At 39.5% G+C, this 27,491-nt stretch overlaps 1 protein-coding gene across 4 annotated transcripts in view; it reads right to left on the reverse strand.

The window, feature by feature from the left end:
* The window catches only part of KIF13A (kinesin family member 13A), a 104,486-nt gene continuing 76,995 nt past the window's right edge, over window positions 1–27,491 (reverse strand). For 2 of the 4 annotated variants that reach the window (XM_063403112.1, XM_063403131.1), the window contains exons 18-39: window positions 24,567–24,729; window positions 23,809–23,949; window positions 22,018–22,167; window positions 21,695–21,859; window positions 20,968–21,141; window positions 20,263–20,414; window positions 20,017–20,149; window positions 19,777–19,923; window positions 18,768–18,806; window positions 17,368–17,467; window positions 17,150–17,276; window positions 16,032–16,087; window positions 14,860–14,984; window positions 13,673–13,849; window positions 13,207–13,299; window positions 12,221–12,373; window positions 11,751–11,828; window positions 11,197–11,244; window positions 10,622–10,733; window positions 9,516–9,667; window positions 2,388–3,489; window positions 1–1,520 (exon numbers count right to left, since the gene is read on the reverse strand). In XM_063403112.1, the coding sequence (XP_063259182.1) occupies window positions 1,234–1,520; window positions 2,388–3,489; window positions 9,516–9,667; window positions 10,622–10,733; window positions 11,197–11,244; window positions 11,751–11,828; window positions 12,221–12,373; window positions 13,207–13,299; window positions 13,673–13,849; window positions 14,860–14,984; window positions 16,032–16,087; window positions 17,150–17,276; window positions 17,368–17,467; window positions 18,768–18,806; window positions 19,777–19,923; window positions 20,017–20,149; window positions 20,263–20,414; window positions 20,968–21,141; window positions 21,695–21,859; window positions 22,018–22,167; window positions 23,809–23,949; window positions 24,567–24,729 (3,874 nt within the window). In that variant the 3' untranslated portion in view covers window positions 1–1,233. Of the gene's footprint in view, window positions 1,521–2,387; window positions 3,490–8,887; window positions 8,972–9,515; window positions 9,668–10,621; window positions 10,734–11,196; window positions 11,245–11,750; window positions 11,829–12,220; window positions 12,374–13,206; window positions 13,300–13,672; window positions 13,850–14,859; window positions 14,985–16,031; window positions 16,088–17,149; window positions 17,277–17,367; window positions 17,468–18,767; window positions 18,807–19,776; window positions 19,924–20,016; window positions 20,150–20,262; window positions 20,415–20,967; window positions 21,142–21,694; window positions 21,860–22,017; window positions 22,168–23,808; window positions 23,950–24,566; window positions 24,730–27,491 lie in introns of all 4 variants that reach the window. The other 2 variants (XM_063403138.1, XM_063403122.1) reach the window with 2 other exon arrangements.

Consider the following 27,491-nt stretch of genomic DNA (forward strand, 5'->3'; position numbering starts at 1 on the left):
TTTCTTTTAAATCCCAAGTAAACAGTCTGTATTCTAACACACAATAGGTCTGCACCAATTAAATACAGTATGGCAGTATATAAATTACAGTTCTTTACAGTAAATAGTAAAATACGAGAGTCCGCTTACTGTACACAAAAATCAAAGAAAGAACAGCAGCTTTTCAGTAAGGTCCCAGGTATCTCAATCATTCACTTGCTAAGGAACAGAAAAAAGATACAGCAGGCCATTCACTTCACTCATTTTTTACCATGTTGCTTTACAAATATCCAGAACGCTTGTACAGGCATCTACAGTATCTACATGTGGAACAACCTTCTTAGGAATTCATGAGCACCAGACATAAATCCCTCCATCATTCCCATTATTAAAATAAACTTTACAGATTAAAATTACTTTAGCAGGTTCTATTTCATCTTGATAATAAACCAGCAAGTAACAAGTGCAAAGTTTGCAGTCATGATCCATTTACTGCTTCTTTATTTCCCATTTCTCCCCACCCTGCACCCAAAAAACCCAAAACCCCCTAAAAAACCCAGAATGTTGTCCTCTCCCACCCTTGCAGTAATACTGTTTCTGCAGTCAGACTGCCCGGCTGGCGTTTGCTAACATGTGAAATGCCAGACTCATAGCTTCAGGCATCGTCAGTCATTCCAGTGCCAGGTCAGCACAGTGGCAGGCCTCTAGGAAGACAGAACAGACGAAGCAGTTGGATATTTCAGTGTGCTTAAACACGGAAGGCTGCACGGTGCCCAGTGACTGAAAGAAACATGGCACCAAGTTACCAGTTAAAACATTTACAATAGAAAGATATAAACAGCAAATATGTCAGTCTAAAACAAGTTCTTTGGTAATCAAGAACAGCAAACTGTAGCGGTTGGGGTTTTTTTTCCAAATACGGATTTACATCCTGGTTTTTCCTCAATAAAATATCTTTTGTTGTTTAAAATATATCTCCCAAGTTGTTGTGTAACAAACAGTCCAGTACCTCAGTTATCTACAATCAGCTTTAACTGTGTTTAGTGTGCAGCCATATCTGCCCACTGGCAGACAAACTATAGATACACATTCATATATATAATATATATATTATTTATAAAAAATTAGAGAATTAAGTCAAAGACTCTAGAGAATACACATTCCGTATAGACAGGTTAAAATGTACAATAGCTTCAAAAATCCGTAAAGTTTTCTACACAGTGATGCGTGTAGTAAGTGCAAAAATACTGCGGTTTAGTTAATCCAAGATTTCCTGTTTTCTTGTTTCCTAGAAAAAGCAGAAGCCGCTGCATCTCCTGAATGGCAGAGGACGTCTCCTCCTGTCTTGGGAGTGGCTGATGAGCCTTGAAGCACAGAACTCTTCCGTTTCTCTGAAGTGGAAGATGCCTGAGACCGGGAAGTGCTACTCCATTTCCTTGCGGGAGCTGGTGCTTTGCTGAGGCGCCCAGGACGAACGAAAACACCGTGTCGAGGTTTGCAGTGGAAGTACTCTCTGCCTTTCACAATTCCATCGTGCTTCCCTTCAATGGAAAGAAATGCACAGGATTAAATGCTGGTGCTGCCATTAGCACTTACAGCTGAGGCGCTGAAGTGTGAATAGCTTTGGTTATCTGTCAGATAGTCAAGATTGTTCCTGCTGAGTGACAGAGCTAGATGCTCACCACACACCAGAGAGAACAAAACTTGGAAAGGAGGGCTTGAAACGTGACCAAAAAGATGAGTTTCTAAAATACTGCTTTGTTAACAAACAGTTTTAAAAGCCAAGCATGTGTTCGTTTTGCAAAATAAACTCCTAAAAATCAACTGCTTGCAAAACTTAAAATTCAGCTGGAGACAAACTTCTGCCATAAGTGATATTACCTATTAAATCACTAAAAACATCTTTTTAAATGACCTGAAGCATTTCTATACAAGTTCCTTAACACTTGCAGTGCACTGACTTTTTCTGACCCCTCTGAAGTGAAGTTACAGAAAATGGGTGCTCTGGAATTCATCTTTCCCCAGTGGAAAACAACAATAAATCTCTAAAAGCCCCTGACAGGAAACCTATCTGACAAGTGATGCACAATGTTAGTACTGTTCATAAACGTGTGCACACTGATTTTAAAAAACCTGCCAATTTTAGGCTTTGCTTGTTTCTCTGATCTGTAAAAACAGATGGGTACCAACGGGGAACTACCACAACGTGCAAAAGCAGGGCTTTCAGACAGTTAAAAATGGATCAGAGCATCCCTGTAACCAGAAAGCTGAGAACTGGGTGTATCAGATACCAAACTGCATGAAACTGGAGGTACTTCCCAGGACTGAATGGTAAGGAATGACTGTACAGTGACGTTAAAAATTGTCACACTAGCTGCATAGATAACCCAGAACACATTTAGTCTTACCCAGCTGAACATTGAGTTCAACTCCAACCCAGATTCCAGCTGAAAAATCCACTGTTCCAACATATCTCACGGTGCCCATCTTATTACTTCCAACACAGACTTGTTCGCCCACGGCCACCCAGCTTGGCAAGACGTGGGCTTGATCTGCAGAAGCACCTTCTTCACAATCAGAACCATCCAAGTGGTCCTTTGTAATAAAGTCGTCTATGGAAGCATCGGGATAAGTCTCAGGGTCTGAGGCATCTTTCACCAGTCCAGGACAAAAAGGGCTTTCCACAGCATCCACAAGCCACTTGTCACCCGCTGCTGCTGCTGCAGAGCTCTGCTGGCCCATGCACGGGCTCTGCCCCTTGCCAAGGCCTCGGGGTGACTCCGAAGCGCTTGCTCCATTAGAGGACAGAAGGGAACACGACTGTGGAGCTGTTGAATGGTCAAAGTCCTTCCCATCTTCAACGCCCATGAACTCAGTAAAGGAGTGATCTTCCAGAACATCCTTCGTGTGCTCAATTGTCACCTCGCATGCTGAAAATTCGACCGTGTTTTTGCCATCCAAGGAACTTAGAGCTGAGAGAGATCCAGCTCTGGGTAACTGCTGAGAGTCTCTGTCAGTGGCACTGAATGACCGTGGTATTTGCTCTGTTAAGGCACTGTTTTCTTTCAATCGTACCACAGGTAACTTCTCTCTCGCTAACTCCTTTTCTGACTCTCGACATTCCTTGTTCAAAGAAGATCTTAAATCGTGTGCAAGGGATGATCCCGAGGGATCGCTAGAGTCCAGCTCCTTGGTGTGACTGGCTAGCTGGTCTGTGCTATCACTGCAGGGAACGAGCATGTCAGACAGGGTGGCGTTAGAGGCACTGTGGGAAAAGTAGCCACTAGTGATGCTGCTAGTGGTGGGGCTGCGGGACACCTCTTTGTCGAGAGCACGGGAGCTCATGAAGTCTGATTTAGAGGAAAACCACTCCCTGTTCTCCAGGCTAGCATTGTAAATACTAAAGTCAGCAAACTCCTCTGGTACATAAGGCCGGAAATTCTGAAAACTTTGTGGACTTATCAGTTTCTTATTAATGGCCTCCAACTCACTGTCTTCCTCCTCAGAGTCCTGCAAATGAAAAGAGGAATTAGGATTAGGAACCTGTGACAGTGAGGTTTCCAAAATAATAACCATCCTTGATTTTTTCCTTTCTGAGCATGGAGAAATATGTACCCTTAATATCCTTTAACTAAAGAATGGAAGACACCATTGAAAAGAACTGCAGGGAACATATCCTATCTACACTGAGCTATTCAATTTTCAGAAAATAAATTCTAAATAGTTCAGAAAATATAAAGTAATAAAAGTTATGTATTTTCATCCACAAACTTTTTTTCCCCATGATTTAGACTAATTAAACCTACTGAAGGTATTTTATAGAGTTAATTCACTGCCTAACAAGATGAACATAAATATGAATGGTAAAGGCCTTACAGAGTCTCTGCTGCAATACAGGTTATAAAAAACTTCGGGATCATTAAAAACTTTGCACGGTGGGATTTTATTTAGCCTCACTGATATCAGGTTAATAGAAAATCCCTATTAACCTGATATCAGTGAGGCTAAATAATTTTGCTTACCCCTGGCTATCACAGCTGAACATGTTCAGGATGTGTGAATATACAAGCAAAAAGATCAAATATTACTGCAAATCTTCAAGGAAGCATTTGTATGCATACATGTATGTATTTGGAGGGAAGGAAATGACACCAATCATCTTGGCAGAATTTGGAGGTGCTTTCCTGAATTTCCCCTTGGTGATATGTGGGCATGCACCATGACCAGACCACAGATGTGGCCTTCACAGAGTCCATCTGAAGCTGAGGACCTGAGTCTGTAAAGATGAATCTGAGAAAGACTCCAGCAACATGGTAGGGCTGCTCCACCAAGACAAAATACTGCAGGCAGGACTCCACAGGGATGCTTTTTTAGGTACTTCCTTATTTCTGTACATGTGTGTCTTAATTTACACATATATATGCAGGTATAAACATAGGTGTATGTATACACACACATATATTAAAAATGGTTGGTTTACAGGAAATTTCTACTAGAAATAATTGGATTTTAGGAAAAACGAAATCTGCTGAAGTCCTTTAAAGAAACTCAAGCACCCATTATTTCTCAGTTCCTTCATCTGCATCACAGATTTTAAATTCCTATCAGGGCAGATCCTGTGTGATATCTGAAGTACCTGGATGCTTTCAGACACCTGCTGTGATTCACCAGTGTAAAAGGAAAAGCTGAACAGTTAACCAGATGACCACAGAGTACTAACACATCAGGATAAACATTCCCTTGAAAATGTTTCCTCACTTCAAAATAGCCAAGGCTGCTCAAATAACTTTGTAAACATAACTTCAAATGCCCAGACATGAAACAGATTTGCTCAATTTGCCCATGTCAGAATAACCACAGAATTGTTTGGATTGGAAGGCACCCCTTGAGGTCAATTAGCCCAATCTCCCTCTGCTCAAGCTGGGTCAGCCAGAGCAGGCTGTCCAAGACAGTGTCCAGTTAGGTGAGTTTTAAGATCTCTACAATCTTCCTGCACAACTCCACAACTCATTCCAGTTTGACCCCATCACAGTGGACAAAGAGTTTTCTTGTTCCATCTTGTGATCAGATAGAATGTCATGTGTTTTGATTTGCCTCATGTCCTGTCACTGGAGACTGCTGAGAGGAGTCTGCCTTGACCCATCAGGTGTTTTTATACACTGATAAGATGTCCTTGTGACTGGTCTCCCTAAGGCTGAACAGCTCCAGATATTCCAGCCTTTCCCCTTGTCAGACAGCCCTTACCTGTAACAAGGTCTCATGTGCATTCCTACCATGTTCAAACTCATAGCAAACATAATTCAGTATTGCCCATACAGAATGGCCTCTTAAGGTGACTCAAGATTTTCAATAATAATTTTTTGTTGGCACAGCTATTAGTATCTGAACAGGATGTCTCTATTTGTCTAAGTATATCTGACAAATCCAATCACATTTCAGATTATTAATACTTGCTCAAGTAAAGCTTGGTATTCTTTGCTTTCTAATTTTCACAGCACTCTTTCAGAGCTGTTTCTCATACAGAATTTAGATGAAGGCTTTAGTTTGTAATTATTTGTTTCTCTGGAGAGGACCAATAGTGTTATGAATGGTCATGTAAGACTACTGAGTATCATTTATAGTGTTGAAAATCTTGCTACTTACATCTGAAATCCACAGTTCCCTTAGAAGTAAAGGAAAAAATTAATACCCACTTTACTGAGACTACGAATACCCTTCCAAGCACTAAAGCCTTATGCAAAGCACCTTTTTCGCATATTGCAGGATACCAGTTGCTCATCTCTGAGGGATGTTTTCTCAATCATTCTGGTTACTTCTTCCCTTTTGCCAATTTTACTTGTGCAAAACTAAGATTTGTTCTATGCAGAACCTTATAAGTTGGGATTAGTTTTTTTAAAACATTCAAAACTAAGAGTTTACCAAATATATTTCTTAAAGTTGAAGATTACATATGAACTCCAAACTAATAAACATTTAATGAAGGAAGTATTTCTAGTCAATACTAGCTAAATGTCCCCTAGAGACCAAAAGGTATTTTTGTAACAGAGTTCTTTGTATCTCCTTCAAAACTTGCAGGATTCCTCATTGGACTGAAAAAAACCCACCTTGGTGGTGTCACTGTTCAGAATCAGACTGGACAAGAGGCTGTAACTGACAAATGGCTCAACAGACTCACAGACATTGGTGACTTGATGAGGAAAGGCCAAACAAGTAACCACAGTGTCAGTCATGTGCCATTTCAGGGTTATCTGTCATCCTAAGTACAAAAGCTAAGGTACAGAGAACCAGTCTTCTTACAAGAGCATGGGCTATGAAGAATGCTGTGAATAGGTGAGGAGACACCACCTTGTGACAAACAAAAGATGCCCCTGGTGGGGACAAGACATACTTCCTTTCAGAGCTCCTCTTAAGTTTCCTGATTGGGAAATTCCAGAAACAAAGCAATTTCAGAGTTCTTCAAATTTCTGTGGATGTGAGATGGGGAAAAAAAGAAAGAAGGTGCCTCGTACAGCTCAGGCTACTAGTATAAATAAAGATAAAATCTTCGAAAAACTGGTCAAGAAACTTCAGCAACTTCCCTGGGATGTAACAGAATGACTATAATGAAAAGCAGATTTAAGAACTGGTAACAGAAAGACCACAACAGCAAGAACTAATGACACAAGACTGTACATCAAGTTCTAGCAGTAAAGAAGTAAAATAAGCAAGAGCACAGAGCAGCTTCCCTACACTTGCTTCATAACAAAGATAACATGTCATTAAAAGTTAAAGCAGATGAGGTTTCAAATCCCTAAATTACATCTCTCAAGTAACCTCAACAAGTTAGTTCCCATTTTACTAATTTAAAAATCAGTAATATTTATATCATGGTTGCACCACTGATGCCTCAAATTTATTGCCTGCTAGAAGGGTTTCCTCTTAGCAAATGCTCCTTAAACATGTTAATTACTGGCACTATTTAAATACACTTAATATGAAAACATTTAATCTGACCTTAACATAAGTCACTGTATTCCTATATTATGTAGAACATGCCCCTAGATCATGCTGTTTTGATATGGCTGCAATATCAAGCACGTGTAAGTACTCTCTCAAATTTCAGGTTGAATGCTCTATTTCAGGCCAACTGAACAAAAATATTTTTAACTGCCTTCTTTTCTTGTTTGCTTCCTTTGACAGGTATGTTTTGAATATTGGAATACTCTAGCCTAGTTAAAACATAAGACTCACTGCAGCTCTGAAAATGGGGTAGCCTGGGAAGCCTACATCCTACAAAGATTTCTTTCCTAAAGCAATAAAACCCCCAGAAGCATCATTTGCAAAACATAACAGCATAGGCTGTCTGGCCTACACCAAGTAGCCGTGTCAACCTCCTTCCCACTAGCAGCTGCTACTTCTTGCTTGTCTCCCCAGGACCCTCAAGGGTCTAAAAAGTCATCAGGCAGAGGACTAGATCCAAATGAAAAACTCCATGGTAGTCAGCCCATCAAGTGGGAGGATCAGTTCCCTTGATCTGACTTCCTATGCAACCGAACAAAAAGCTGCCTCAATACAAGGGAGAAGTCAGCAGGAGTCAAGCAGCTGAGAACTGAAAGAGCAGCTCTTTCCATAGTCCCGTTTGCTACAGCAGGTTTACAGTGTTCAGTGAATTAGTTCCCTTCTAGTTGGCAAAGCCTGGTGGCAGGATGTTGCCCTTTTCCAGCTCTGAAAGCCTCTGCGTATCTGTGGCAAGCAGCACAGGCAAGTGCCTGGGTTAATTCAGGGCATGCATGGGGTGGGACTTTGTTTTTACTCAAGGGATCAAAACTGCCCTCAAGTTGCTATGGAAAGTTTTGTAACAATTTATGTTCCAAGGGATGTTTTTTCAACCCACTAGAGTATTTTTTCTTCCGAATACCTTCATGCTGTTTGTATCAGTGACTCAGTGCAAGTCAGCACGTCAGCTACCTCGTGGAAAATTAACATGATCAAGAATAAAACAGCTGCCACCCAAACCCAGCAGCCAGGCTTCAAATATATACACACCAGAACACACAGGATACTTTGGTATAACAACCTACAAAACAGTATTAGACATCCACAAGAGGATTTTTAATGGCTTGGCTATATGGTAGGAATGAAAATAACTGTTGAATAGGAAGAACCCTTCACTAACGTTTTGTGGAAAAGTGTCCCATAGGACTTACAGGACATAATTTGAAGGTTCTGAATTTTAAAATTAAAGCTCTGATTAAAGCAGGTTTTTGCAGCCATGTTCCACAGCCCCAAAACCAAAATCATCATACAGGAGACATGATGATACACCTTTTGTTGAAGCAGCAGTGAGAAAAGGATTTAGCAGGTGAAGATTAAAACAGAAGCCCTCCACCTCAATTTCCACCTGAATTATGATGAATACAGGTTGCAGGTTAAGTAAGAGCAGCAATCTTATTTTAGTCATATTACTTCCATATCAGGCAATTATAAGCTTTTTATAGTGTACCCACACCTAAATGCACGGTTACTTACACCAAATGGGATCATTCCATTTACTCTGGGGTATAGTCACAAAATCTAGGTAACATACAAGGTATATTAGAGTGACAACAGCACGGCTCACTAATCCAGCCTTTACTTGATCATTTGTGCCCTGTAAATGCTACAGCCTCCCCTCTCCCCCACCCCACAAGGCAAATTACATATAAACATTAAAACCCAAAACAAAACAAAAACAATACACCAAACCCCAGTGGAGTTAGTTCCAATAACAGAATGCATTTGTAAGCCAGGCAAGCAACTGTTACAACCATAACCTACAATCAGTCAAAAGTGGTTATTTCCACCTCACAAATTCCTTTTCCTGCTGCAGTAGCGTGAGTGCCTCAAGCCCACCACCAGGCCTGGAGACAGAAACTCATACAAAACTTACAATCTTCTCCTGAGGCCTGCTGCTGGCACTGCCTCCTGCAGGCACAGCACAGCCAGCACAGTGCACCTGAGATGGAGGCATGCTCTGCAAAGGTTGAGACACACAACACATCACACAACCACGCTCTGGCCACAGTGCTAAGTGGGGGCCAAGTTAGAAAGGTGTGAAGGTGTGATGAAGGTGAAGCACCCATGCTGGCCATACAGACATCAAAAATCAAGTTAATGGGTAGGGGAACTCATGTGCTCCTCCCAGGGTTTGAGGGTGATGAATAAAGGCCAGAATTATAACCAGCCCAGGATAGTTTCACAGAATTACATTTGATGTATGAAAAAAAATCACACCAACATCTGACTGAAGAATAAAAAAACCCGGTAGATTACTGCTACTTTAAAATAGAAGTATCCTGTAAAGGAGTATACATACCAAGAAATAAAAAAACCCCAAAACCCACACAAACCTTTATCCAGGCAAAACACAAACAGAAAAACTCCACCACATATCAAGAGTGGCCTGAATAAATTTACCAGAGAATTACAAAATTCTGTTGCAACAGATGCAAATGATTTGCCAAGTACACAAAGTCACTCCATCTCCTTTAAAAAAGCAGATGGTTTTCAAAGATTACCTCTTGACTAAGTAGAGGTCGGCTTTCAAGTGGGGTCTTCCTTTTATGTTCCTCTTTCACTGGCATTAAGGGCTTGAAAAACTTGGGTGGCTGGGGAGAAAATGCTTTAAAAGGGCTAGCCATTAAAGCATGGGAATTCTCAGCTACAACACCTAGGTAAAAAAGCAAAAATAGTGTATTTCAGTTCTTCATATCCTGACTGCAAGTGATATTTCAAAACAGCTGAAGCTTGAGCCATGCAATTGACAAGTTGCTGGCTACAGAAAAATGTCAATATTTTAGTATTTAACCACTGGCCTAGACATGAAATAATGCAGAAATCACTGAGATCCTCAGAGAAGTCTGGAAATGGAAGGAAAGCAGAGAACAGCACTATCTTCCCGCTTCATTCTGAGGCTCAAACATTTCTCCTTTTCATCTTGGTCATAAAAAAAGTGGGAAGTGTCCTTGAAACTAGAACTGAGAAACTCTTTGCTTCCTGTGTCTCACCTGACCTCTTCCCAACAAAACTGCAAATCTGCCCTGTAACCAAGCCAGCCATCCTGCACAGCCAGGATGATCAAAAAGGAAATTATAAGCAAGGAAGCGATGAATAAACCCCCAGTCCCACTTTATTGCAGCAGTATTTCCACCTGGTCAATGTGACCTGAAGGAAACAAGGCACCTGTGACACACTGACAGGGAGGCACAGCCAATATCCACATATCATGTAAAGAACCTGTCTAAGGACAATTCCCACTTTAAAAAAAGCATCTTCATCTTCAAATTTATAAGTAAGAGCAGCTGCTTTTTGTTCGGTTTTGTGTGTGTGTGTGTTTTTGTTTTGTTTTGGGTGGGTTTTTTCTTTTTTTATTCTTCTACAATTTTGAGTTATATTTAGCACATTCTGTTCTCCTCTTGTTTTTTTGGATACCCTGAATTTTACACCCTTTCCTGGATGTCTTATGCATTTCTCCCTTTCTCCCCTATTTCCAGATAATGCTTAGTTCCTTAAGTAGAAGCTGAATAACACATTTATTAGGAAAAGAGCACTGGGAATTTAATTTTCAGTTTAATGCAGTAAATAAGAATCCACCAGCACTGTCATTACGTATCTGAAATCTCACCACTGCCATCTTTGCTCTTGCGAGGTGACTCCCTGGGTAAAGTACCATAGCACGATACGTCTTGATAACTGGAGCAACAGTCAGATATATCTAGGTGACTTTCAGACCAACCCTAAAAAAAAAAAAATACTTAAATCTGCATGATGATGCAAGCAAATGTAGAAAAAATAATAGGTAAACTCAGGTGCTTGTTTTTTTTTAAAAGTCAGCCAAACTCCACAAACCAAAGGTATGCCAATTACTGACTTCAGACAATTTTACTGTCACACAGAAATGGATTGTTTAAAAACTAATTAGCTAGTCAGTGAAGTATTTAAAGTTTTGCTCTTTCTGTTTCTTAAATATCAGTTCATATAATTCTAATATGAAAAGCAGAGAAGGACAATAAGGTTTAATGCAAAATTATATGTAATTGGTGCAGAACTTCGAAGATATATTATGTAAATCGAGTGCTTTAAATACTATTAAAGGAAATACTATTTCTATTTTCCTTTTTTTTTTTTCCCCAGTTCTCAAACACATCTTGCATCTGGTGGGGGTGGGAAAGTGAGCTGTTTGTCGCAACATTTCCATACCTTGTCATCTTCATCGCAGGCAGAAAGATCCAGTCGACTACAGGACACCTACGGAACACCAACAGACAGAATGACAAAATGCCTACCTTTTATTTGTGAGATATAACACCTTGTGGAAACACTATGATCATTTAGTCCTAATAACTGTTTTGCTCTCTCTTTTCGGATCAGATTATGTATAAAGACATCTACATTTCTGCTGTATGAGTGCGTGAGAGAACGCATAAAATGGAAAATACCCCTTATACCATGAAAAAAGTTAAAGGGACTTGGAGGTAAAAGTGAATCAGGGCAGCTGTCATCCTAAAGTACTTCTTAGATGGATATCCTTACAAAAGTAGAAGAGTTTCAACCAACCCTCCCTCTTCCTAGTTAACTTTGTTGTCTCCTAGGACAGACAATTTTGGGGAGGGGTTTCACTTCATGACCACGTTCCCACCGGCTGGTCAGTCCCAGCACAGGCTGACCATTACCACATCTCCCTCTGCAAGCATTACATCAGCACACAGGCAGCAGCCCCTGCCCCACCAGTGCTCACGCTGAAGGGTCCTTACATTGTGCACATTTGGAGTGCTGATGCTCCTGCGGATGTTCCTGGCTTTGGTAGAGAGAGCCTCTTTGACAGTGACTGCCTGTGTAAAGAGAACAAAACACTATCAGCAATGCCGTGGTCTCCTCAGGAGAACTGAGCAAGCAGGATAAGACATTTTTTCAGTGTAGCTAACAGAGGCAATTAGGCCTTGCATTCACAAAACTTAATTTACACACATAATCACCAAAGCTTCTGTCTGAAATTCATTCTTTGGCCTTTGCTTGTTCAGGTTCTGAGCACTACATCATTGCCAGCTTTAGTTACTACATCTACCACCTCTGGAAATCTGTATTTCACAGAAGTAACTTCATCCTACATTTATCTGTCCAATGATCTCTCAAAAAACCAACACAGTATTTTTAAAAGATCAATCATCTCTTCTTGAATTCTCATAATCCAGTGCAAAGGGTGCAAGAAATGCCTTTTGCTTGCCTGTCTTAGTCGTTCAAGGCTCAGAATGTTCTCCACTTGCAGCACACCACGTGTGTATTTCTCAATGTAGGTTTCGCCATCGGATGTGCCCTCGTTCTCACTCCTTGCAGCCATCAGCGCTAAGGTCTCACGATCCTCAATTTCTTCTGTAGCCTAAAGTAGACGTTACACCATTCAAGGTTTCAAAAAGGAAAGACAATTGTTTTAGTTCACTTTTTTAACCAGTTCAATCCAGGAATCAATTTGAATTGGGCATCTTAATCGGCAAACCTAATTACAGTCAATGATCCAGGGCCGTTCCATAAAGATGCAAATGATGCTGAAGAGATCAAGCTTAGGAGAAGTTTTGAGTAGTTGCTATAGTAAAAGCACTTCCAGAAATAATGCAAATATAACCTTTGTGTATGAAATTGTGTATGTTAAGGCTCAACTAATGACAACTTCCTAGGCAAGGAAATATAATTTCCTTCCCAAATCTTAAAATATGCTGTGATTTCCCTAGAGTTTAAAATTTACATTGTACCGGAGCAAAGTGGCAATTACACGGTGACAAGACTATGTTTTCATTTGTCCAGTTTGTTTATCTTTAAAATAAATCTTATAATACATTTACAACTCGTATGAGCTTATTCTACAAAAAGTAATTTATATTCCTGTGAAGTCAGCTTCCCAGCTATGCTGTTTTCACAGATCTGAACATATCCTCTGAGTATCCTCTGTATTTTCCCTGTAGACACTAATGGGTTTTCAAACATAACTTTACTACAAAAACTCAGTTAAACACAGTAGAAGAGAAAATAAATCCCTACAGTTTTCAACTGTTTAAAGATAAACACGATCTCACACAGAACTTCAGTATATCCACTTTGGCAAGCTGCCTCATATCAGCAAAGCAGGACATTTACTTTCTAATCAGCATCACCCACTGCACTAGGTCAATTCTGTTGGTTTCTGTGAATTTTCCAGAGAAATATGTCATAATTTACCTTTGGTATATTGGATACTATTTCATAAGTCACTCCACAGGCATAATATATATTTTTCAAGGATATTCTCCTTTTCAGGCTCTGGGTAAAACTCTAGAAAGAAATTTTCAGTTACTGTTTTGATAATTATTATTTATGACATCCTAAGAAATAAAAAGGTGCAATGTAAAATCTGATTACAAAGGCAACAAGAATCATAATTTATTAAATTACTTTTTTTAGCATTTATGATATTTTAAGTCCTCTTTATAGCACTGTGCTCAGTATACAACTGAGTTCAATCAGTTGAAAAATGGACAGTTCAAAGAAATGTACCAGTACACAGCTTCACTGCAATCTATAAAAACCTAGTTTTCATTTCTCTCTTGTAAGATTTAAAAAAATAAGCAAGCAGTTAAGAAAACACATTTGTTAAATTAAGAGTATGAAACAAAACAAGGGATAAAAGAATATATAAACTTATTACCTGCTTGTTATAGATGTTGGCTGCAATCCTTTTGCGTAATACCAGTTCCATTGCAGCAGGGTGACTGAGCTGCACAGTAGTCTTCACTATTAAGTAAATTCTCTCATTTTGAGGAGTTACCCTATTCAGGTGCACTGAATCATGGACAGAAGAGTCCCAGGCAGCAGTGGCTGAAACCTATGCAGACAAATTAAGTGGAGGAAGAAATGGGAAATCAAAGATTCTATTACTCTAACAACAGGTATCATTTGCAAAGATTTAACAAGAAGTAAAAGAATTCCTTAACTAGAGAAAAATCAGCATCATTGAACAAAGTGGAATCAAACCTCCTTTTCATAGTAAGGAATTTATCCAAAGAAGCAAAAAATAAGTGTTAAGATACAGGGGAAAACAATCATCTCCACAATTCTTGCACTGTGCAAACCCTGCCCCAAAAGGAAGTCTTCACATGGCTGGAGACAGAAAGGAAAGCAGAAGCAAGACTTGATGAAGGAATACAAATCCTACTGCTACTGTATTAAAAATCTATTAATTTCAATGTAAAATCTTTCATCTTTGTTGGATTAGGTTATAACAACCCCCACAGAAAAACCCTGCATCCATTCTGCAGAATGGGTTTTTTCCTTTCCTCTGCCTTCTCCTCAACTTTGTTGTCTCATTTTTCTGGAAATGATCTCAAACAATGGCCTGAGTAGGCACAGAATATATAAGGAATCAGTTAAGAAATACCAGAATGGATTCATTTCCAACAATTCCCAAACCATATATTTAAAAAACAGTAATTCTGTACTACAAATGAAAGAATTCATATTTAACTATTAAGCTTTGCCTAGTGCACACAATAAACCAAGTCATTTTCTCTGAAGAGTTAAGAGCCTGCAAGAGGAATGATGAAGGGGTGAGGAAAGCAGGAAAAGGGATTTTGAGTCAGGCAGCTGAATTATTCTTTGCCAAGAGCTAAGACTCATCATCTCTGAATTAAGGCAAAAGAGCTAACAATTCATAACCTCTTAAATTCTAAATAAATAGGCCAGAAAATAAAGGCAGCACTAGATACAGATGATACTTTTTAAGACAAAAAGGTAATAATAATAATGATTAAATACACAGAAGTAGGAAATAAAACATAAGAGGAAAGCATTAACACAAGCTGCAGTTGTCAAGAAGGAGGCTTGCTAACAATTTACCTCATCATCACTGTGTTTTATGATCGGCAGATAAAAGAATGGGCTCCCATGCTCCTTTGGTAGTATTGAGTTAACTCCTGATGCATGGGGACCTATAAGTTGTTCATTGGCACTGAGGTCATCAGCTAATGAAACAAATGTGCAAAGAATGAAATAGTTTTACACCAAAGGATATGACTATATAGAGGCAAAGTTGTAATACAAAGCTGTAATAAAGGCCTACCCATATTTCATAATATATTTAATCCTACTTAATCTTATTACTATGCAGCATTTTGAAGATGATTTCAGCCTACAAAAGAAATTGAGAATAGCAGTTCTGGCTACATTAGGCTTTTAGATAAACAAACAAACAAACAAACAAAAGGTGTGTAATGACACAGTCAGCCTGTTTAAATATCCTATTAAATCTTTTGTCTGCTAATCTCTTCTGATAGTAAAAAACCAACCAAATAAAAGCATTCTTTGTGAGCACAGATGAAGGAAGAGGGTATTTCACTTTCCAGAAGCATCTGCTAAAGCAGGTATTGATGCATTGCCTGTATAAATATGTATAGTGGCCCTCTTCAGTGCTGGATGTGACATAACCTGTGGATCCTCCTTCTTTTATAATCAGATTTGCTTCCTAAATAATCCTTAAATGTAGAGCTACCTCTAGTCTCCTGTTACACTGTGCATTTGTGTAAAAATAAATATATATCAATATTCTTCTCACATTTAGAACTAAATACCTTGAAATGGAGAACACTTAGATTCTCTATAAAAAGCTCATTATAGCTCTAAGACAGTCTTCATTAAATGAGTTGTTTAAGACTCTACAGATAGGTGAGTGGAAGGAGCTGTGAAAGAACTGGGAGATTTTCCATCAGTGCTTTAATAACATGTGCATTTGTCCATCAAAACGCTTACAGGATTTCCTCACCTGCTGTTTGATTCAAACTAAGTTTGCTTTCTTACACTGTTTTCTGTTGTACAGCCTGTCACTGTACTCCTGTGCCCCCTGACTTTTTCTTTATGCTAAAATAATTGTTCTTAATTATGCCAACATATGCAACCAACTTGTTTGATTTCTTACGCCTTTCAGGTTCATTCTTCCATTTAACCATTTATTGACCCAAATTAATCCCCCATTTCCCCCTCCACAAGTTTCTTAATCTGTTTTTTCAACATACCATTCAGATCAAGGAAGAGGACAGGTATATGTGTTTCCATTCCTGCAGGTGGAATCCTGAAACAAAACAAACTGCTGGCAAAAAAGAAGGCAAATTCACACCTAAGCTGATGTGGGCAAACAGATCTATACGCAATATTCATTAACTGTAACCAATGGCTAAAGCTGTCAACATTTTGATGGCTACTCTGAATGCCTGTGTGGCACAGACAGCATTTTGTTTAACTACACGCAGAGCTAAATCTAGAGCTTTGCCAAAACTCAATTCACACCACACAGCACGTGGCAGTTGCTGTGAGGACCAGTTTTAAACATCCTGTTCTGTTCCTTATCAAGTTAACTGGTTGTAGTCATCTCCTCTATAAAGGTCAGCAACACTCCAAACAGCTGGATGTGTAACTACTGGCAGTCTTTATATCCATAAACACACTTTTAGCTGTATGTCCACAGCACACTTCAGGTGGACAAGGGGGAAAATGGCAAGAAAAGAGTATTGCCACATTATTCCCTGAATTCTATTGGAGACATTAGTATACACTTGATTAGAGCAGTAGTTCTTGTCCATACTTTCCCAAACCTAACATGTTGCATTCCTCATTTTTGCACGTCAGCTCCAAAGATCTTAGTTAAAACACAAATTTAAATGAAATCAAAGAGAAATATATTACAAATTCAGACGAAACAAAGAACACATCCTTTGAAATCAGTTTCTTTCCTCTCCATCCTTTATCAATGACATTATCATGTATTCTACCATTCATCTTTCAATCTTTTTTTTTCTGAAAAGAATCAAATTGCCGGATAATTTTCTCAATTGTATAAAGTTGCAAAATACTACAAAATATTATATTCAAAGGTGATTTTCAAAGCTACTTTAAAGCTTGAAAGCTTAAATACATGAAAGCTATTTCAAAGCTACTTCATGTAATACCTTAGCTAAGCAAATCTTTCTTACATTCAGAACAGCATCTGTCCTTCTAAACTTTTTGTCAGCTGAACGCAGTTTGTAGCATCACAGGAGAACTCTGGAAGCTTCAAAAGATCCTTAGATTTGGACCTTGCAGCATGCACAGTTTACGTACAAAAAGCTGGCAACTCCAGTGGCTTTAGTGAACATACCAATTTGCGGGGGCACCGGGAATTCCACTGCCTGGTGCCGGAACAAACACGGCATTCCTCTCCTCCGTCAGCCCCACCCACTGTTCCACCAGCCGCGCCTCTCGTTCCACATCATCCTCAGATTTTTCTGCAGTGGAAGAGATTAGGATTACAGATGAGACACACTTTTTGTGGTATAGGGCATAAAGTACTGATGATAGAGATTTCAAGCTGCAAACCTTGTTTGTTGCTGATCTTTTGGATCTGCTCATCTAAGTATTCTCTGCGTTTTATTAATGCATCAGACCACCTTTCTCGCACACAGTTCAAATCTTCTTCCTAACATGGAAATAAAGAAGAAAGTCATTAGACTACATGGGTAAGAATAAAGGGCAGTGAATTTTGTGGTAATTTAATCACAATTTATATTAAATGGCTTGCATGATGCAGAAAACTTCTTTCCCCCAAATGACATGCACAGTAATTAAGTACCTCATCACCCATGAAGGGAAGTTTATTTGCTTTCAGGTCTCAGATTTCAACAGGAGAAAAGAAAATGTGACTGCCTCTGCTGCTGAACAGATTACACACCATAGCTAATTACTCACAGAAGTGGCAATCAAACTTTAGAATAGCATATGGAAGAGGAAAACCCAGTATCATCAGTTATCGCAAGATCTCCTGAAGATTAGACAGGTCAGTACACCCTCAAACCTGCACAAAATTCCATTGCTAGCAGCTGCTATCAGTGCAATTAAAAGATTTCTCATGCAAACAAGACCCATCATGCAATCATGCTTTGTGGTATCACAGAAAATCTGTGAGGTTCTTCTCTGTGATGTGTCAGGAAGCGCATAAACAGCCCGCAAGAAGTTAGTACCTTAAATTACATTTTTGAGATTGCTAGGAAACTTAACACATCATCTTAAGGGATGTCAGCATTCTCACCTAACTGGTTTTACTTCTGTGGGACTGCCTATTAGAAAAAAGTCTTCTATGTAGAAATCTGAAATTTATTTTATTTTGGGGGGAGGGATTTCCTCTTCTGCTGTTTGTCACCTTTTAAAATGAGTCTTCTGTTACACTGTCTAAATTGTGACAGTGTAACCTTGTCACACAGGAAAACAGGGTCAAAGTTGGGTTTTGTGCAGATAAAAGAAAATTGCTTTACTGAAGCTTCAGTATCTACCCCCCATTCACCTCCTCCACTCTCTCACTCAAGCATTTCAGAAAACTGCACAACATAAAAGGTTACAATATTTTCTTTAGAAAACAAACAAAATATCCTATGCTGCATAATTTGCCTGGAAAAGATGCCTGCAGCTGCTGGTTCTTTTCCCTGTGATAATAATCAGAAACTGCTTTCATTCTAAATTAAAGATTCAAAGCTTTTATTCCCATAGCAATTCATGTAGCCAGTTAGGAGAGCTGATTGCAGAGTACTAGAGAAGAGAGGACACGGTAAGAGTATAAAGTCACAAGGTAAACTGAAATAGCAGTGTTTTATAGCCCAGGTAGCTTCCAGAATGCACAGCACGTGTGTATTTCAAAGCTGCTTTTGCTTGTTCATTTGAGAGTTGCTGGCCATTAGCATTAGCTGTGCCCCATGCCACAGGATTGACAGCAAGAGCAGCAATACCTGGTAACTATCCATATCACCACCATCATCCTCCTCCTTCTGGTAGGAGAAAATACATTTCGTAAAACACAAAAACCCATGCATTTCACTCAACAGAAATTCACAGAAATAACAGAAATAACCCAAAACATGAATACCAACATTTCTGCCACAAACATGTAAAATGTTACAATCACAGCACTCAAATAACTAGTCTTATTAATAGGTAGGAAGATGGTTTTTTCATTAGACTTTAGCAGGTCAGCCATGATTTGAGTATTAGTGAATATGTTTATTAAAACAAATAATTAAAAACCCCACAGAATCCAGTGCCAGAAAAATTACTGAGCAAGCAGATCATTAATCTCAAGTTTTACAGTTTCATCTGTATGCAAGGTTAGAATATTTGCAGAACTGAATGCAAACCTTCTGACAAAAGGCACCTTGCTTCCCTGGGTGGCCCATTCCACTTGTTCTTTGCCATCACTGCTAAAATCATGCTTTATTTCCAATATGATTTTGTCCAGTATCAACTGAAAAAAATTATGCTTCTTAAGGCCTTCCTTGGCTATGTGGAATAGCCCTCTCACATTCAGTGATGACTGTTTTTCATTCTTATCAAATAACAACTTGGTGCTTTTCAAAAAGCTAAATAATATCTCACTACATTTTCTCTACTAAATTTCTTTTTTTTTTTTTTGCTTTTCTCCTCCTCAGCTTTCACCACGCCTCGAAGGAAGAGAAACTAATAGCACTGTGAATCTAGTACTAATTATCTCTACACACAAAGGTAGGAACAATTTCCATATTCCTTCTTTTCTACCATACTTGGTACTTTATCAGTCATACATTGAGTTATAAGCAAAAAAAGAAGTAGGTTTAGCACCACAGGCTCATGTTACATGTGTTAACCTCAAACATGCGTAGAACTGGAAATCATGTACCAGTGTGCTAACGTCCCTTTTGGAATTTTGTTGGGCTGTGTCTAGAACAGCAGAACCACACCAAACTGAGAAATTAACTGTCTTACCTGGTAGCTGTCCAAGCCCCTTTGCAGTTTGGTTGATCTGGCAGTCACCCCACCTACAGAGACTGAAAGAATTGCTTCTACCATGAGAGGCAAAGTTCCCGAATGCTGCACGGGTTTCACTGTCACCTGAACTCTGCGAGAGTGACCCTAAGCAGGAAGTTGAGAGGGAGAGAGAAACTAAGAATAAAATTTAAAAAATCAACTTAAGCATGAATAAGGTGGCAAGGAAAAGGTACACACCTGCCTAAGCTGGAAAATTCCCCCTGTGTTTACATCTTTTGCCTGATGGAGTTCAACTGCGGTGTATTCACCCATCTCATTCAATTCTTGTATGGAAATCCACATTTCTATTCTTCGAGTTACTTCATTCCATCTAAAAAGACATCCCCATAAAAACTCATGGTTGCCTCAAGGTATTTGTGCACCATGGGTATTAAAACACTTTTAGAAAGTTGATGGAAACATTCATTTGTAGTTTATTTGTACCTGTCTCTCAGTGTCCTAGTTTTCGCATGAAGAGAATCAACTTCCCAAACAGAGTTGCCATTGCCAGTACATCTGTGGCCCCACACCTCGATAGCAAGAGCTCCTTCTGAAATGAACTCCAAAAACTCCTCTGTGACATTCACCACATAGTCCTGGCAATGAGAAAAACAAATCACATTCAACCATATTAAATAATTGTATTTCATCAACTTGCTTGTAAGGACACACCAGACAACTAACTTCCTGCCTGATAAAACCATATAGTCTGCATCACAAAGCTAGACTCTGGACATGGAAGTTGTAAAACCTCATGATCTCAGCAATTCATGCTCCTGCATACCCCATTCCATACTTTGAAAATTTCTGTAAGAGTGATGTCTCAGCTCTAGTGATCTCTTTTAACCTACTGAGCTTACCAAACAAGTATATAGTCAGGTGTCATTATACAAATGATAGCTTTCTCCACACATTAAAGATAACACCTGAATTTAAAGACCACTAATCAAAAGATCTTTCCCTTTTGCTACATTTTGAAGAAGTGGTGAAGTCAAGTATTATGGCACTCAAGCATAGTCAGAAATCATTAGTTATATGACTTGACTCCCTCCTTCTTCTTCCCCCAGCAAAATAAGGGTCATACTCTAAACAGCTTCTCTCAAATGTATGATCCTCCTGGTACCACTATTTCGTAACAAAAATATTTACCTTACAGTGAGAGAAGGTCACTGTAAAATGAGCATCTTTGCTCTGAGGTGAAGGCACATCTGGATCCACCACTGGTGCTGCTACTGTTGACTCACATTGATCCCAAAATGTGTATTGACAAAAGACAAAGTTGGAGAGATTAGGTGGCAGTCCGGTTGCTTCTTTTATTTTTACCTGAGGAGACAAAATCATTGTTGTCATGAGAATGACTGTTTCTTCTTCAACTGCAAATTGAAGACCAACAGCCAAGAAGAAATTTTAAAGGACAGTAAGTATGTTCCCATTTAAGAAGTCTGATTTTGCATATACAGAAACGTAGATGTAAGGATCTCACCCATGTACATGTTTTATTTGAGGAAGCTGATAAGCTTGAGTGGAGAATGAAATGCTTTATCACAGAAGAAATTAAATCCATACACCACCCATAGATACTATATTAGAAGATCAAACTACAGGAGATGGTTAGAGGGAAAAACTGTTTCTCCTTCTGTGTCTGTAGAGGATTGTCCTTGTAACACCAGTATTTATGGTGCAGATGTACATCTACTAGAAACTAAGACAAATTAAATCAGCCACTGAGTGGCCTCCCCTGAGCTGGATCAAGAGAAGTCCTTTCAGATTCTTTTCAGCAAGCAATAGTCTAAGCATAGCTTAGTACTTTACATCAGACTGAGTACTTAGTTACAGAGGCCTCAAACTGTGTACTTGATCAGGTGTTCGTACTCACCCTGCAGGAGAGCTTTTTTGCTCTGTGAATAACTTCTCCGTTGTTATCCATGACTTCCAGGCTCCCACTCTCACTGGAGTTCTCGGATGAATCATCTCCTTCCACCACCCGTTCTGGGACAGCCCCAGTGACACGCATCACTTCAACATGCAGCCGCCCTGCCACCTGAGGGCAATCACACAGAGAACAACGTGCAAGGCCCTTGAAGAGCGCTCATTAACTGGGGAACAAGGCGGCAGCAGGCACCCCTTGCCTGCCAAACCCCGGTGCTGGGGTTGAGCACAAGGAGCCCCGCAGGAGCGCTCAGCGTGCCCCAGCCCTACCTCGCCCTGCTGGCTGATGATGGGCACGGCGTACTGCAGCTTCACGTCGTGGAACAGGCACTCCAGAAACACGTTGGCCACGCCGATCAAGTTGTGGTTCTCCTGCGCTTCGTAGAAAGGATCACCCCTCTTGCCAATCAGCTTCCTTATCTGTTTTGGAGGTAATGAAAGATGTCACAAAACCACCAGCATGGGAACAGGAGATCAAATAACCTCATAGTATTAAAAGATCATGGCACAAAAATGACTTCACTACCCATCTTTGTTCCTTCCTGTTACACAGGCAGAAAGAGACTAGAATCATATTACAAATTTGAAATGAAATCTCTGAGATGAGACACTTTACAACCCTCTCTTTACTAAGGGATATAATAATATGATGACCTGCATATTTTAGCAATGTCAAGGCAAAGCAGACTTTTCCATGAGCAATCACAGTAGCCATTGATTTCAAGATGTTTCACCTTTTCAGCTCTTTTTATACTTCTTAAACAAGAGGTCAAACCATCCTTAGGTTGTGCTGGTCTGGCTGCTGGCTACCACTACATGGGCAAAGGGAAGGTGCAAGGATGACTCCTACTTAAGCCAACAAGTGTTCTTATGACTCCCATAGAGCTGAGATCATACCTGCAGCATTCCCCATACAGCCACAAAGAATTCATGCAGATTCCTAGCTCGATATGCACTCTTCAGTGACTTTGTTAGTTCCTTCCCTACTTCTCCTCTTTTGTCTTCAACACATGCATTTGACCTACGTGTTTCTATGTAGCACATAGAACACATGCATTATGGACGACATAGGTCATGGAAAGAATGATCCTGGCTCAGGCAGACATAATGTATTCAAATATGTGCTATCAGTTCTTACTAAAGTCAGCAGCAAAATCATCGTTGTCTTCAATGGGCACAGATGAAGTGCTTGACCTCCCCTGTGTTATGATTTTAGAGATTCCCATTGTCCCGTCCAAAGCATGTAACAAAGGCACAAGAGTTGTTCAAACATATTTAAGAATGATTCTTGATACAAGTAATTTAGGTGCTTCCTAACAGCCACGAGACAGTAAGATATATTTCCTATGCACTTCTACTTGGATACATAGATGATGCCTTCTGGAATACCCATTATTACATCTCTTTTCCATAAAAAGCAAAATTTTGCCAAATCACATGCTTATCTGCCAAGGCTAATGTGCTACTTAAATTCTCACAAAATACCACCTGGTTTTGATGCAAATACTGATGTAGACTAAGTGTCTTCAATTGATTTCTTCACTGCTTTAAGGCTGTGAAGTATACAAATGAAATAAAAGAATATTTCCTAGTTTAAAATCAAGCTTTATCCCACTGGTATGTTCTGCACCTTGAGTGTATCTAAGCAGCATCCTTGTTAGCTTTGACACTGACTGCAATTTATTAATTTTATTTCTAATGCAGCTTGTTGCTTCCATTCAGAGCTGGTGGTCATCTGCACGCCAGGTGAACACATGCTCTTAGTGGCATTGTGAGTCACTAGCTCAGCACAACTGTATCTGACCTCAGCACACTTAACATCTGAGAACACACGTGAGATAAGACATACCTGTGTTTTATTATGCATGGGCATTTTGGATATTTACTATTAGTCATACTGGTTTTGTTCTGGGTTTTGTTTTGGTTTGGTTTTTAAAAATAAAATATAGTACCCTAGCCTTTCATATACAAAGTCATTGCACTTGCTCTCTATAACATATTAAAAGGGGTTTAACGAAAACGAACTCAATCTTTGATCCATTTTAAAAATATATAAATTACCTCAGGAATTTTCTCCTTCCATTCTTGATAGAGGTCCCTCATGTCAATCAATTTGTTCTCTAGTTTCTCAATAGTCCACACTTGAGTACCTTTTCCTTTTCTTCTCACTTGAATTGCAGGTTCGCTTACTATTGCACCCCTCTAAATCAGAAGAAAAAACAATCAGTGCAGGAAAGGTGCATGTAAGTAGTTTAACTCTTAACCAAATTGCGTTCCTAGAAAAGAAAAAAATACAGAACATGCAGTTTCTCTCTGTATGCCAGTCATGCTACTTCTGTCCTCAGATACAGCATGGCCTATGCACATCTCTGAAGATCCAGATCTCTTTATCCTTCTCAAGCAATGACCATTCCCACAGGAACATTAATATACTCAATCAAAGCCCTTAGGACAAGCATATTATCCCAATTGCTATCATATTTACAGCAGCACTATATAACCCTTTAAGACACAAAATTGTAGGAAAGCGTAACAAAACCCATTAATTTCTGCAGACATAACTAAAATGCAGGTTCTGCAACAACAGAACACAAATGTCTGTTCATAATCTGCATGCACACACGGTGATCACACACTTGAAAACAGCAAGAGCCATATTCAATTGTTCTTTTGGTATATTAATCAGGTAGTACTTCTGTTTTGCCAATGCATAATCTAACAAAAGTAACATTCTATTGGCTCAAGCTGGATGAATGTTACATATGTCTACAAAGTTTGGCCAAAAAGCTACGCTTTGCAGCAGTCTTTGTTATCATTACCTTTTTGTTGGCACTGAGGTTTTCAGCAGGGATCTGAAGTGTTACTTGATAATCTGTTAGCTTACTCATTTCTTCTGCTAAGAAGTTTGCTTCTCTCACCAGAGTATTTGCCTTTACTATTTGCTCTCGAAGTTTAGCCAGGCTCTGTCGAAACAATTCATCCCTGTGGTGCAGTAGGGAACATAAAAAATACACAGAAACCTATTTCTATTATTGGAAAGCTGCAAATAGAGGTGCTAACAAAGACTTTTCCAAAACAATTTTAAGAGGAAATGCTGAGTAGCACTGTGTCACTGAACACAGAACACTCAGACAATTTTATTGAGGGAAAGCAGCGATCACATATTAAACAAACAAATTACTGTTGAGGCACGTCTAGTACAGTGATGCCCAAATAAAAGGTCACAGTAATATGGGAGCTGGCACAGTGATGATTTGCTTAAAGCCCTGAGGACATTTCGAATTTTCAAGAAATGAAATAATTGCAGCTCTCTTTGTCTTTAATCTGGAGTCCTGTTCCACAGAGTCTACCAGTCCCAACATGTGAGACTTCATCTTGATAAAACCTGCTCTTCCTCAGACCATAATGTTTGAACCTGCACTCACTGCAGGTCGCAGCTTTGTATCACTCCAAGGGCTTTGCAGTGACCACAGACTTCCCCCCACTTACTCAAGTGTAGACACTAAAAATACATAAATAAAAAAATCTTAAATCCTATTTACCCTAAGTATCTTTTAAGTAACAGATGAATGAGTACAGGTTAAAGCCTGTGCACTCAGTTTCTGGACAAATTCCAAAGATGTTTCTCAGGCCTGTCTGAGCAAATCTACTCTAATGCAACACCTGGCAAACCTGCTATGACACATACTATACATACACCTGTGTATTTAGATATGCCCTCACCTGGGATTCTCATATTTAAATTACCTTTTAAAATTATCATGATTATCCTCTGAGCAAAGCTCATTCTGCCTTTCTTTGTAATCTCAACAGCTCTTACTGTGTCTCATCACCTTTATAAAACTCAAGATCAAACTTTGGATATTTCAGTCACCAGCTCTCCCCTGTATGATTTTTTTTAGCCTTTCTATGCAAAATCCTACTGAAATATGGTACATGTTCAGCACATACATTTCTCATTTCTACAAAACACCTTAAATTATACACAACTGTAGGAGGAACAAGGGCCATCCATCCTATGAAGTTTGCCTGCTTCTAACTGCCTCTCAGTCACCAACAGAATTCTACTTGAGTGTTTCTTTTTTCCAAAAAATCCCAAGGAGTGGCTAATTCAAACCGCACTCTGACAGTCCTCAGATACAACCAAGGTGGTAAACTAGCAGCACTGTTAGCAAGCAGCCCTGAATCTTAGTGCCTTGAACATGCTAAAATATGCAGCTTCGTCTCTCTCCCCTACCCAGCCTAGGTTTGCAACAGTGGTGGGTTTTATTGGGTCTTAAATAGCTGCTGCTATCAGTGGATTTTTAGTAACTTCCTCCACATCTCCTCCCAAAATTAGATGGAAAATTCCTTTCCCTCCACCTCTTGCTTCTGTTATCCAGGCTATCAAAATTAAACAAGCAATTCCAGCCCATCAAGTGACACATGCCACAGACAGCTAAAATTCTGGATTCCCATGGCAAATTAAGGCAGTCAAAAAATTAATCACAAGAAAGTATTTGATACTGAGAGTGTATCTGAGTGTACCTACAGCCACTGTAAAACAGCTGCCTAACTTGGGAAACAGAAGGCAGCTTTTATCTGCATGTAAGTGCTGTAAGAACGTTCGGATTCAGATACAGCCAGTCACTTCCTTAATGTGGGACACCAGCATCTGGAAAGCTTTTTGGGAAGCTCCCACACCAATCTTAGCTAGATTCTGGAGAAATAAAGGGTTTAAGACTGTAAGGCAAACTTACAAGTAACTCAACCAATTATTATGGGCAGTTCTTATAATAGTTATGTTTTTCTGGAGATAGCTGTGCCACAACCCTTCCAGAAAGTTAGGGAAAAAAAAAAAAAAAAAGAGCTTCAGATGGGATTTCTTAATTCTTACTACATTAAACATATGACAAGCTCCACTAGGGTATTAACTGGATCAAATACTCATTGAACATGAAATCCTGAAACAATCATTGAAGCCAGACAAGGAGAAACAACTGACACTCTCGAGGTACCACTGCAAGTCTCTCAGATTCCCAATGCCAGATACAGGATATGCTGGACTAAACCCCTGGTCCAGTACACCACTACCCCAATAAATGAAATTTGTTCAGTTACAATGGGTTAACTTTATGCCAAGAGGATTTAACACCAGGCCAGGTATCATCTGTCCTTCCAAAATCATCAGAAAATGGGAATAACCTCTGTGCAATGTGTTCCAGCTGATCTGATAGATACAGCCTCATGCCCACATCTGATCCCTATCAAAATAATTTTGCTGGCCGATCCAGTAGAGCTCAGCTTCATTTGCAACAGCAACAGAGAGACAGCTAAAACTGCACCAGTCAAATCCCCTGCAATCCAAACTCTTGGAACTTTTGCACTGTTTTACATCCAGTCTTCCTATTCTTCCCAGGATTTCTTGCCCTCTGGCCAGTCGGCTGGTAAACATCCTCTCAACAACATATTGCCATGCTTTTACAGCAGAAACCACTCAAAGTGAGGTTTTTTCTTGTTTCTTATTTTAAATCATTCTCTTCCCCCCCCCCCTTTTTTCAGCAGCCGAAACCTCTTTTAGAACTACCAAAAAATAAAAAATATACCTAAGAGGATCTTCTGGAGGACAGGAAACTGGTAAGTTCTTTCAGAAAACTGCTTAATCAATGGCAGTGCCACCAGAACATTATCAGACTCCTCATGGATTACTCCAAAGAGAATTCATTCTCCTCTTTTATACAATGCAGCAAAGTATAGGCTTCAAG

This window comes from Prinia subflava, chromosome 1 (genome assembly GCF_021018805.1).
Source record: "Prinia subflava isolate CZ2003 ecotype Zambia chromosome 1, Cam_Psub_1.2, whole genome shotgun sequence".
Taxonomy (NCBI): domain Eukaryota; kingdom Metazoa; phylum Chordata; class Aves; order Passeriformes; family Cisticolidae; genus Prinia; species Prinia subflava.